General features: G+C 36.3%; 1 protein-coding gene across 2 annotated transcripts in view; it reads left to right on the top strand.

The window, feature by feature from the left end:
* LOC145550414 (uncharacterized) overlaps positions 1 to 11,934 on the top strand; it is a 57,573-nt gene extending 45,639 nt beyond the window's left edge. For both annotated transcript variants that reach the window (XM_081604372.1, XM_081604373.1), the window contains exons 12-13: positions 913 to 958; positions 11,738 to 11,934. In XM_081604372.1, the coding sequence (XP_081460498.1) occupies positions 913 to 958; positions 11,738 to 11,874 (183 nt within the window). In that variant the 3' untranslated portion in view covers positions 11,875 to 11,934. The remainder of the gene's footprint in view (positions 1 to 912; positions 959 to 11,737) is intronic.
* The last annotated feature ends 295 nt before the right edge of the window (positions 11,935 to 12,229 follow it).

The following is a 12,229-nucleotide window of genomic DNA, read 5'->3' as shown; positions in this document are numbered from 1 at the left end:
AAAGTAACAAAGTGTAAGCAATTAATCAGAATCCCCTCAATGAATTACTGAAATGTCAATTGACTATTTAAGATAATGCAAAAGATATTTCTTTGGATTGTAACAATGTTTCAGATGTAGTGTTAGCTTGAGTAGATGTAGAATCTCTAAAATAAAGAGGAAATCTTAGTATATATTTTAGGCCAAAAATGCTCAAGAGATCGTGCTTATTTTGATTAGAACATAAATGCAGTAGAAAAGGGTGAGGTTTTCAATTGTGTTGGAAGTGTTTGTACATTTTTATTTTTTTGGATGTAGCAGTTGTGCATGTCTACTTTCTTAAATACTTTTGAAGGTAATATGCTAAATGATGTCATAATTTACTGGAAATGCGTCATTTGTTTGGAGCTTAATGGTGACTGCTGTGTTAGCACAAATATGTATATAAAAAGTAATGGTACATGTGGTATACTATGTACAAAATGAAATATAGATGGGTATCATGTTTAATGTTATCTGATTTGTCTTTTGGAGAAAAAAGTAATGCAAGCTTGCTTTCTAACATATTTTAGGAAAAGAACCAGACTGTAGATAAGAGTTAGACTGTAGGGAATGTTTTGTGTCTTCTGACATTTATAACCAATTAACAGAATGCAAAGAAAAACACTGATTGCAGGACCACTGTAATACACATTTTAGCTGGAACCTCACTACAATAATCTTTAATTGCTTGTACATGTTACGTATTTATGTTGTAAGAAATGCTAAAATGAAACATTCAAATTATGTGCATATATTTTACAATTATTTGAGATTATTGAATAACTTAAGTAATTGTTTTGTGCAGTTCCGCTAAGCATTTTTCATTTAAGGAAAAAGACTTAATAAAGTGAAAATATAGAAGTCTTAACGTTTTTAAAATTTCCATTCTAGACGCTTGAGAGGAATGATTGCCAGTGCACGCCGACGTCATCCAAAGGTAAGACTGATCTTTTATGTAGGTGTTCGGAGGGGTTGCAGTCGGCTCTTGTCCCAGGGACATTTTTTGGTAGTAATCGGTCTACATCTGGGACCCTCATGTCATGCAGTATTGTAGCCGCAATAAAACATCACATTTCTCCCATTTGTACCTGGAAGACGTCAGATGTAGATGAAGTCTCTGTGCAAGGTCGCAAGTTGGCGGAATATATTGCTCGAGAAAGACCCAGCATAGGCTCAAAGCCAGAGTTGTGCAAGTTGGTTCAAGATCAGACTATTTTTGGTGGAAAGTGGAATGTAGGAATTTGTGACATGGTGACATGTGATTTTGACCAGGAGGGGGAACTCTTTGAACTATTACAAATGTATTTGATGAGAAATGGAATGTGTATCTTTTGTCTTCATGATGCAACTACCTTGGTAATCCAGCATGGAGAGTACTTTGCTGTTGTAGACTTTGGAACACGGAATTCGGAGGGCTTAGCATCAGAATCTGGTACGCCTGTAGTGGTGTTTAACACAAGCTTACTTGATTTAATGGTTCATTTTAACAAACTTGGGGAATCCTTATATGCAACCGGATATGCAATCTATGCCATTTCTGTAAAAGAGATGTGCAGTAATATGGAAACATGCACAGCACTGACTGAAGACACACATTCTACAGATGCATGCCATGCTTCCAGTAGCCATGTTGCATCATTCAGTGGGTCATTTCATCAGGGTGAGGATCGCTTTACATATGGTGGACTTCAGTGTGCAGCCATTAGTCTTGTTGCTTTAACAAAGCACACACTGACAAGCGTTTTTTCGTGGAATATTGAGATATTGGACAATGTACTGACTGTAGGTGATAAGCTGTACACAGCTTTGCATGACGGCCATTTAATCAGTGGTGGACATGAGCTTCTTGCTATTCCAGACTTGCCTGAAAATATTCATGTTGATGGACAGCATTTTGAATGTTTTTATCATGCAGATTATGCTTCTGGAGATGTGGATATAGTGGGAGGACAGTTAATAGAGGAGGGTGTGCTTACTACTCTCCGGGATGGATTGAGTAAGATGTGTGGAAAGTATGAAACCTGCTTTATGACAGTATGTGGCAGTACTTGCGCTCTCATCAGTAATAGTGGGCGTTATGCTATTGTAGACTCCCATGCACGTAACAATGAGGGCATGGTAGATGCACATGGTAAGAGCGTTGTTCTTTACTTTAACTGTATAGATGATGTCTTTGCATATCTTACAAGGCTTTCTGCTGAACTGAATGTCACTCGGAGGTTTTTTGAGATCAGTGGAGTTGATATTGTTCAGATGGACTCAAGTAAAAGTGTATCTGAACATTCAGCTGCTGTTCCAAGTAGCACTAGTCTGTTTGAAGGGAGCAATGGTGATATACAGGAGGATTCTTATGGAGGACATTCATTACAACTGCAAACATCAAACAGGGATGATGGTGATGATGATGTGGTTGTTACTGATGTCCAAAATAAGGAATTGTATTTTAACCCCATCTCTGAAGACATTGCACGGTCATTGTGTGGCAAGTTGAATGTAGAGTTTGAACGGGCAAATTCTGTATCTTGCGTGGTTGGTGAACTGGGTGTGCCATGTATGACAGAAAAAATAGTAGGTGATGGAAACTGCTTTTTTAGAGCACTTAGTCAAGCTGTCAGTGGCAATCAGAAATCTCATCGCAAAATTCGGCTTGCTGTCACAAACCAGTTAAAAAAGAATTTCCAAATGTATACAAGTATTCTCAGAAATGAGTATTGTTCCATGTCAGAATATATTAGGACTTCAAGGATGCAATATGTTGGCAGTTGGGCAACTGAAGTAGAGATTCAAGCAGCAGCTGACTTTTTTGACATAAATATCTTTACTTATTGTAGTGATAAATGGCTTAAATATACATCTACAAACAGTTTGTGCAATCATGGTCTCTATTTGCAAAATATTAATGGTAATCATTATGAGAATGTTCTTTGTGTAAAGCAGCCCAAGTCACAAATATGTTATGGTTATTGCACAAATCAAGATGTTTCTGGGAAATGTAAAACTCGGAAAGCTATTGCAAAACAAAAAATCGCTCTTGTAGAGATGGTCAAAACTGAGAGTTTTGTGCAAGAGGAGTGTGTGGGTATTTTGCAAGATGATCAAGAGACTTTGCTATTTACTCCCCTGTCTGAAGTTACTGCTAAAACTCTGTGCAACAAACTAAAAATAGACTTTGAAGAACACAATTTCCAACCAGTAAAATTGGGAGGGCCTTTAGGAAGTGTGTGTAAAACTAAAAATATTGTAAATGATGCCAACAGTTTTTTCAGAGCTATATCTCATGTACTCAGCGGTTCACAGAACAATCACCGTAAAATTAGACTTGCTGTAGTTTCATATATAACCAAGAATGTAGAAGAATGTGAAGAGTTTCTGGGAAGAGATTATGCTTCTGTGTCAGAATATGTTAACCAGTCACAGATGAAGTACTTGGGTCACTATGCTACTGAAATTGAGTTTAAATCTGCTGCAATCATGTTGGGATTGGACATTTATGTATTTAATGGCACACAGTGGAGCAAATACAGTTCAAATAACAGTAATTTTACTCATGAAGCTTTGTATCTTCAGAACTGTAATAATCATTTTGATGCTGTTATGTGTGTAAAGCAGGCTAATAAAGACTGTTGCTTTGAACTTTGTAATCCAAGTGGTTCATTACTGACAAAATCCATTCAAACAAGATCTTCCCAAGTACAGAAAGATGCAAAACAAACTGTAACGAGCAAAAAAAGAAACTACAGTTTTTCTATGTATTTAAGACAAAAAAGGAATGGGAAGGAAATGATCAAATACAAAACTCAAATGACATATATGCAAAAAGTAAAATTTAAGCAGAATAACAAATACAAGACAAATTTTTTATACAAGGAAAAGAAGAAAAACTCGAGTAGAACAAAATATCATGATGATGAGACTTATCGAAAAAAGGTTCAGCTGAGGACTATTAATAAATATACTAAAGACGAATCTCATCGAGAGAAACTGAAGCAAATTGGCATTGCTAAATATAAGAAAGACGAATCTTATCGAGAGAAACTGAAGCAAATTGGCATTGCGAAATATAAGAAAGACGAATCTTATCGAGACAAACTGAAGCAAATTGGCATTGCGAAATATAAGAAAGACGAATCTTATCGAGAAAAACTGAAGCAAATTGGCATTGCGAAATATAAGAAAGACGAATCTTATAGAGAAAAACTGAAGAAACTTGGCATTTTGAAATATAAGAAAGACGAATCTTATAGAGACAAACTGAAGCAAATTGGCATTGCGAAATATAAGAAAGACGAATCTTATCGAGAGAAACTGAAGCAAATGAGCATTAAAAAGTATAATGAAAATGAATCTCATAGACAAAAAGTAAAAGAATCAAGTAAAAAGAAATACCTTTATCCAGGACATAAGTTGCACATAATATCAGATGTAAAGCTAAAAAGACAGGAGATTAAAGAAAAGTCAAAGGAGTTTGATTTTGTTGTTGCACAATTTTTGGAGAAGGTAAAAGAGGGGCCAAATTTTGTTTGTTGCGTTTGCTTTCGTCTGTTGTTCAAGCATCAGATATTGAATTGTCACAAAGACCAGTACAGAAAAACTAAAGAAATGTCTTTAATTGCAGATAAATGTATAAGTGACGATTATGTGCATAGGTGTGGTGATGTGTGTGCATCTCCATGCACTCTTAATACCTGTCGAAATAGGCTGTATATCTGTTATTCTTGCCATTATAAAATGAGCAAAGGTCAAATACCCCCAGAAAGTTCATGTAATAATTTATCTGTTGATCCCATCCCACCTCAGTTGGCATGTTTGAATACTTTGGAGCAACACTTAATTGCTTTACATATACCATTTATGAAAATGCTGGCTTTGCCCAAAGGTGGACAAAATGGAGTGCATGGACCTGTTACATGTGTCCCTACAAATATAGTTGAAACTTGCAGCCTGTTGCCAAGAAGTAATATGGAAGGCTCTTTGTTACCTGTGAAGTTGAAGCGTAAATTGACATACAAAGGTCATTATGATTATCAGTATGTTGATACAATGCATGTCCAGGAAGCTCTTCGGTACTTGAAACATTGTAATTCTCATTATAAAGATGTAGAGTTCAATGAATCTTGGATCAATGAGTTTTCTCCAGAAGAAAATAGTTCAGTTTTAATAAAGAATGAAAGTGTTAAAGAAGATGAGGACATGTCCATAGATGAAAATGATGATGACCTTTTACATGACAGACAGCAACACTGCATGTTCCAGGACACTTGTCTTATGCCAGTAGATATAGGACAAGAAGCTTTGGATCAATATGTTGATAATGTGTTGAATATTGCACCAAGTGAAAATAATAACCCGGTTAAATTGCTTTCTGATTGTACAAATGAAGCAAAATGTTTCCCTGTTTTGTTTCCTTTGGGGTATAATACATACCATGAGAAGCGGCAATATCGTTTGACTTTAAGCCGCTACTTTAATAACAGACTTCTTCATGCTGATGGTAGATTTGCACGTAATGTAGAATACATCTTCTTTGCTCAATACATGTCAGAACTGGAGCAAGTTGTCTCTAAAGTGTCTATAGCATTGCGTAAAGGCACAAGTCCTACATTTCAAAATATGACTGAGGTATTAAAAAATGAGGACTCTTTAAATAAGTTGTTACAGTTTGATGATGGGTATCGCTTCTTGAAACCCATTCGAGGCACACCTGCCTTCTGGCAGTCGGCTCAACGCGACTTGCTAGCTTGTGTTAGAATGTTAGGAAAACCCACATGGTTTGCCTCGTTTTTGTCTGCTGATATGAGATGGAAAAATTTACTTTACAGCATTTTGAAGCAGGAAGGGCGAACGCAGACTTTGGAACAGTTGCAGTGGGCAGATAAGTGTGAATTGCTGCGTCAAAATCCTGTTACTGCTGCCAGAATGTTTGATTTTAGATGGCATGTTTTTGTTAAAGAAGTTTTAATGTCTCCTTCAAATCCAATTGGAAAAATTGAAGACTACTATTATCGTGTAGAATTCCAGCAGCGTGGTTCTCCCCATTGTCATTGCCTTTTTTGGATTTCTGGTGCTCCAATTCTGGACAAGAACACAGATGAAGAGGTTACTGCATTTATTGATAAGTATGTAACATGTGAAATTCCAACTGAAGAAGATCCGTTGTTTGAAGTTGTTACATCTGTACAGCAGCATTCAAAACGACATTCAAAATCTTGTAAAAAGAAAAAAACCGTTTGTCGTTTCAATTTCCCACGGCCTGCATCTTGCCGAACCTTTATTTGTCGCGGTGAAAAATATCAAGATCCAGTGAAGACTTGCAAATGCAATTTGGATAAAACTGATAAGGCAGATTGTGAATGTCTTAGCAAGGACAAGAAAAGTTGGGAACAAATTGAGAGAGATAGAGCAAGTGATATTTTAACTAGTGTAAAGAATGCCATCTCGGATGAGAACTGTACATATACTACTGTGGAAGAAATGTTTCAAGCTTTGGGGATAAGTCAAGGTTTATTTGAAACTGCATATAAGCGATCCAGTAGGAATACTCATGTCGTGTTGAAAAGACAAATTAATGAAGTCTGGATTAATCAATATAGCAGGCCGCTGTTAAAAGCTTGGAATGCAAATATTGATATCCAGTACTGTGTTGATGCATATGCATGCTGTGTTTATATAGTATCTTACATGTCCAAAAGTGAGCGTGAAATTGGCCTTCTGTTGGGAAATGCGCAGAGAGAAGCAGCTAAAGATGGTAATGTTAGTGCTAAAGAGGCTTTAAAGACACTCGGTAGTGTCTATTTACATAACCGGGATGTTTCTGCTCAAGAAGCCGTGTACCGACTGACTAACATGCATTTAAAGGAGTGCTCTCGGAAAGTTGTTTTTATTCCAACAGGTGATAATATTGTGAAAATGAGTTTACCCATCTCTGTTTTGAGAGAAAAAGCTTCTTCTCAGGATCTTACCCCAGAAGACATGTTTAGGACCGGTATAGTTGACCGCTATAAGAATAGGCCGAATGAAGATGTGTTTTCTGATATGTGCCTGGCTACGTTTGCTTCAGAGTATCGTGTTTTGTCAAAAAATGAGAAATGTAGAAATTCAGTAAAGTTGAACAATGGCTTTGGGATTGTTGTAAAAAGAACTCGGACAAAACCAGCAGTTGTTCGATATGCACGTTTCTCTGAAACGAAACAGCCAGAAAAGTTTTATCAAAGTATAATGCAGTTATTTCTGCCTTACCGCTTTGATAGTGAACTTAAACCTGCACATTGTGAAACCTATGGTGACTTTTACAGGACTGGTCTTATTGGATTTGTTGATGGAACAAAACATTCTGTAAAGTCTGTTGTAGATTTAAATAGGAGTGAATTTGAGTTGGAATCTGATCATTTTGAGGCTGTGGACAATGTTACTGGTGATGTAATGCTGGAGGATGCATGGGGTGAGTTGTGTCCTGAGGTTGAATTGGAACGCTTGGAGTGTGTGGAATTACGAAAAGAGAAACCAATAGAAAATGATGCTCAGGAACATATTCCTGATTTAAGTTCTAACCCTAAAGACATTTCAGTATTTGAGAAAAAACAAATGAGTAGATCTGAAGGCCTTGTATTGATTAGATCTTTGAATGAAAAACAGTTTTCTGTTTTTTATCAAATCCGGCAGTGGTGTTTAAATAAGGTTAATGGAAAAAATCCAGAACCATTGCACATATTTATTACAGGGGGGGCCGGTACAGGAAAAAGTCATTTAATTAAGGCAATTGAATATGAATCAAAACGGTTATTGTCCACTGTGTGTAGGTTTCCTGATAATACATGCGTATTACTGACAGCTCCCACTGGCATTGCTGCGTATAATTTAGAAGCGACAACAATCCACACCACTTTTTCTATTGGAAAGGATGTACGCCTACCGTATACTCCTTTGGGCGAAGATAAACTAAATTCCTTGCGTGTCAAATATAGTGATCTTCAACTTCTTATTATAGATGAAATATCAATGGTTGATCACAATCTCTTATCATATGTTAACGGCCGATTGCGTCAGATTAAACAAACCACGAAAGTATATGGGGGTATCAGTATAATTACTGTCGGCGATGTCTATCAGCTCCCCCCTGTTCGAGGTAAGCCGATATACACGGAGGGTGTTGCCACAAATATATGGTCAGAGTTATTTCAAATTGTAGAATTAACTGAAATTGTGAGGCAAAAAGATGCTGTGTTTTCTCAACTGCTTAACAGGATGAGAACTCGCTCCAAAAGTTCACCAATGCTGGCTGATGACATAAACATTTTAAAACGTTGTGAAACGGGTGAGGTTAGCTCAGCCTTGCACATATTTGCGACTAATAAACAAGTGAGCGAGCACAATATTCATCAATTATATCAGACTTGTCCTGAATTTGTTAGAATTGGGGCACAGGATTATGTAAATGATAAAAAAAACGGAAAATTGAGGTTGTTAGAAGGGAGTCATGCAAAAGCTTCAAATACCTGCTTATCAGAAGTGTTGTTATTGGGCAAAGGAGCACGTGTTATGTTGTGTAAAAATGTGGATGTTAATGATGGTTTAGCTAATGGTGTTGTTGGTACTGTGACAGAAATATTAATACCTGAAAAGGACAAGTTTCCTAAAGTTGTCTATGTTAAATTTGATGATGATCGAGTAGGCATGAAGAAGAGGAAGAGCTGCCACTATGCATCATCAGATTTAGCAGGATCAACACCTATTGAACCTGAGGAGGACAGAGCCACTGTTAAAGGCGGCTTGCGGCGGCAATTTCCTCTCAAGTTAGCATGGGCATGTACTGTACACAAAGTTCAAGGAATGACTGTTGAGGAAGCTGTTGTTTCTTTTAGTAAAATCTTTGCCCCGGGACAAGCTTATGTGGCCGTGAGTCGTGTTAAAAGTCTTTCAGGATTGACAATTCAAGATTTTGATGAAAAAAGGATATATTGTAAGGATGACATTGCTGTTGCTCTTGAGGATATGAGACCCTTTTTGAGTGGATGTATTCAGTTGGACCGATTTAAGAAAGCTCCTTTAACTGTATTCCTGATGAACGTGCAAAGTTTATCTCGGCATGTAAAAGATTTGGCTTGTTTTACAGAGAAATGGAAACCTAAATGTGTTGCTGTTACAGAAACATGGTTGACTTCAACTCAAACGGATACAGTAAAAATTGATGGTTACAGTTTCTCCAACCGTCCACGACATTTATCTTATTCTAATAGGCATCCACAATTGAGTGTGTTGCAAGACCAACAACATGGTGGTGTTGGCATTTATTGTGCAAATGACATTGAATTTGAAGTTCTGCAGCAGCCAGAGCTGAATTTGGAGTGTTTGGTGTACCGGTTTAGTCATTTAAAAATGGTCCTTGGGGTAATTTATCGCCCACCATTATATCCTCTGTCACTATTTAAAATTAATTTACAAATTTTGTTTGATTGGCTTGAAAAACAAAGCGACACAATAGCACTGATTGGAGATTTTAATGATGATATTTTGAAGTCATCAACTATCTCAAAATTTATGTCTGATAAAGGATACCTACAAATGGTTGATCAGCCAACCACTGAAAAAGGTACATTAATAGATCACGTTTATGTTAAATCAGAGATGCATAAAGTTGAAGCCGTAGTTGTGCCTACATATTTTAGTGATCACGAGGGAGTAATGTGTGTTTTTGAGCGGTTGTAATCATGTGATGTTTTGAAATATTTTGTTTTTCTTGATGAAAATTAATTTAAAAATGTTTAAGACTGCAAGACATCGAGCTACATTTGAAAGAGTGATGGCACTTAGAAAAATTGGGCACTTTAAACACTAAGCAAAGCCACTAACTACATCTTTACTTCTGTTGCTAAAAACATTTTTGATGGTTAGTCTGTGAAGCAGTTGTTCCATATGCCGCACTTAAACGGGCAGTGGGATGCTGTTTTCACATGGGTGGCCAAATAGGTATCCTTAGGCTTGAAAAGTGAAGCAGTTGTTCCATATGCCGCACATAAACGGGCAGTGGGCAGCTGTTTTCACATGGATGGCCAAATAGGTATCCTTAGGCTTGAAAAGTGAAGCAGTTGTTCCATATGCCGCACATAAACGGGCAGTGGGATGCTGTTTTCACATGGATAGTCGGGGAATAATTAGAAGATACCCACTCAAAGACGACTGCAGCTGTCTCCGAACTACTGCCTCCTCAATTAAATTTGGTTAAGCACATTAATGAGAGGGAAAGACAGGGAGCAAAAACAAGGGATGCCCACATCCCACTTACACACACCTGACATACAAAAGGAAATGGGGAAAGATAAACCAAACCAAGGGGTCTTTGAGCCCCGCTTGCACTCACAACACTTGCATATCTACACCACACAATCAAATCAGATTCAAGTTCACTGATCAGAGGAGGACAGTTCCTACATAAAATTGGAATTTAAAACCTCTCCTTAGAAAAAGGTTTCGTTTCTTGCATTAAGTCGCCATTTATTAAGCTTTGACAGATGAACAATTGGATATACACCTAAAAGGAATAATGAAAAAGCAACATTTTAACAATTGGCATATTATTGATATTTAATGTCCCTTTGGGATCAATAAAGAATTTTTGAATTTGAATAATGATTAATAGCTTTAAATCTTTGAAGGTGTTCTTAATGCAGGGTTTGCTTTACCTTGTCACATAGCACAAAAAAAGCAAAGGCAGTTTATTGGTACTTCCATTTGTGGAACTGGGTTCAATTCCCAGGACTGCCCGACTACATTTGTGCTGACAATTGAAGGTAAAAAAAATTAAAGTATGAAACCTCATAAGCTTTAAATATTTAAAAACATTATATAAATGAACAGTTTAACATTTTTTTTCTTAATCTAGAATTGGGAGTTAAATAGAAAAATATCTGCATTTGCTTTATGCAATGAGTCCAGATAATTTTGCAAATTATCATGTTTAAAGTGCCTCATATTTAAATGTACAAACATGAAATCCAGGTGTAACTAGAGCTTTTTAACAAACATTTTAGCATTGTACTATTTGTTTTGAAATCATAATGTATGGCTACATTTATTACAAAGCAAAAACAAATTTGAAGGAGCAGTTTAGCAAGATTTTAATGTAAAATACACAGGAAAAGAGTTGAAATGTACAATTCCACAAATTGGTGATCCAATTCTAGCTTTCTCCTATTATGTTTAACCTACTATTGTTCAAATAATTGACAGGTAAAGAGTTTATCATTTTAAAAAAATAGTTTGTATGATATGACTTTTATTGTACAACCATGGAACACATTGAAAACAAGCATGAAATTTGAAACCTCTTCTTAATAAAATATATATATATATATATTATATATATATATATATATATATATATATATATATATATATAGCATTAAGAAAGTGTAACCAGGACACAGTATTTCATTTTTGTTAGATTCACGTTAATTTTTTTTAGCAAAAAAAATAAACGAAATAAATAATCATTGTTTTTGTTCTAATGTGGGTTGAGTTTCATCTGACCAACTGCACTAAAATGTCTTAATGGACATGGTTAGTACACAGTCCATTCTATGTTGAAATGTATGAGTATTCAAAGTAGTTTAATTATAATATAAAGGCATTTTACTAAAGTGAGGGGGAAAATGTTTAAATTTAAGATTTATTTATTTTTATAACCCTGGGTTGATAAGGTCTGTTTTTTTGTTTTAAACAGGTCAGATTTCTCTTCGGAGTTCAGTTCCAGATTCTGTTTCCAGGTCCAGGACTCTCTCTCTCTGCTGCAAAGTGGACCAGACTGATGAGCTGGACCCATACAGCGCATCAAAGGAAACATCATCTCATATCAACTAACAACCAATGAAGCAGTTAAACTGAAACTACTTGAATTGTAGAATACAGTCCATTCTATGTTGAAATGTATGTATTCACATGAGTTTCATTATAATATAAATGTATTTCACTACAGTGAGGGGGAAAAATGTGTTGATGTAAGCTTTTTTTTCTTTTTATAGAGAACCCCAGGTTAAGGTCTGTTTTTTAAACAGGCAAGATTTCTGTGACAGATTCCGTTTCCAGGTCCAGGACTCTCTCTCTCTGTTGCCTAGTCGACTAGACTGATGAGCTAGACCCATAGTGCGCATCAAAGGAAACATCACCTCCTGTCAACTTCAAACCTGATGGAAGACATTCAGGCAACTGTCAAAAC

This window comes from Poecilia reticulata, unplaced genomic scaffold, assembly GCF_904066995.2.
Source record: "Poecilia reticulata unplaced genomic scaffold, P_reticulata-male-v2 Scaffold_42, whole genome shotgun sequence".
NCBI classification, from domain to species: domain Eukaryota; kingdom Metazoa; phylum Chordata; class Actinopteri; order Cyprinodontiformes; family Poeciliidae; genus Poecilia; species Poecilia reticulata.
The sequence above is the reverse complement of the archived record's forward strand: the minus strand, read 5'-3'. Positions and strand labels throughout refer to the sequence as shown.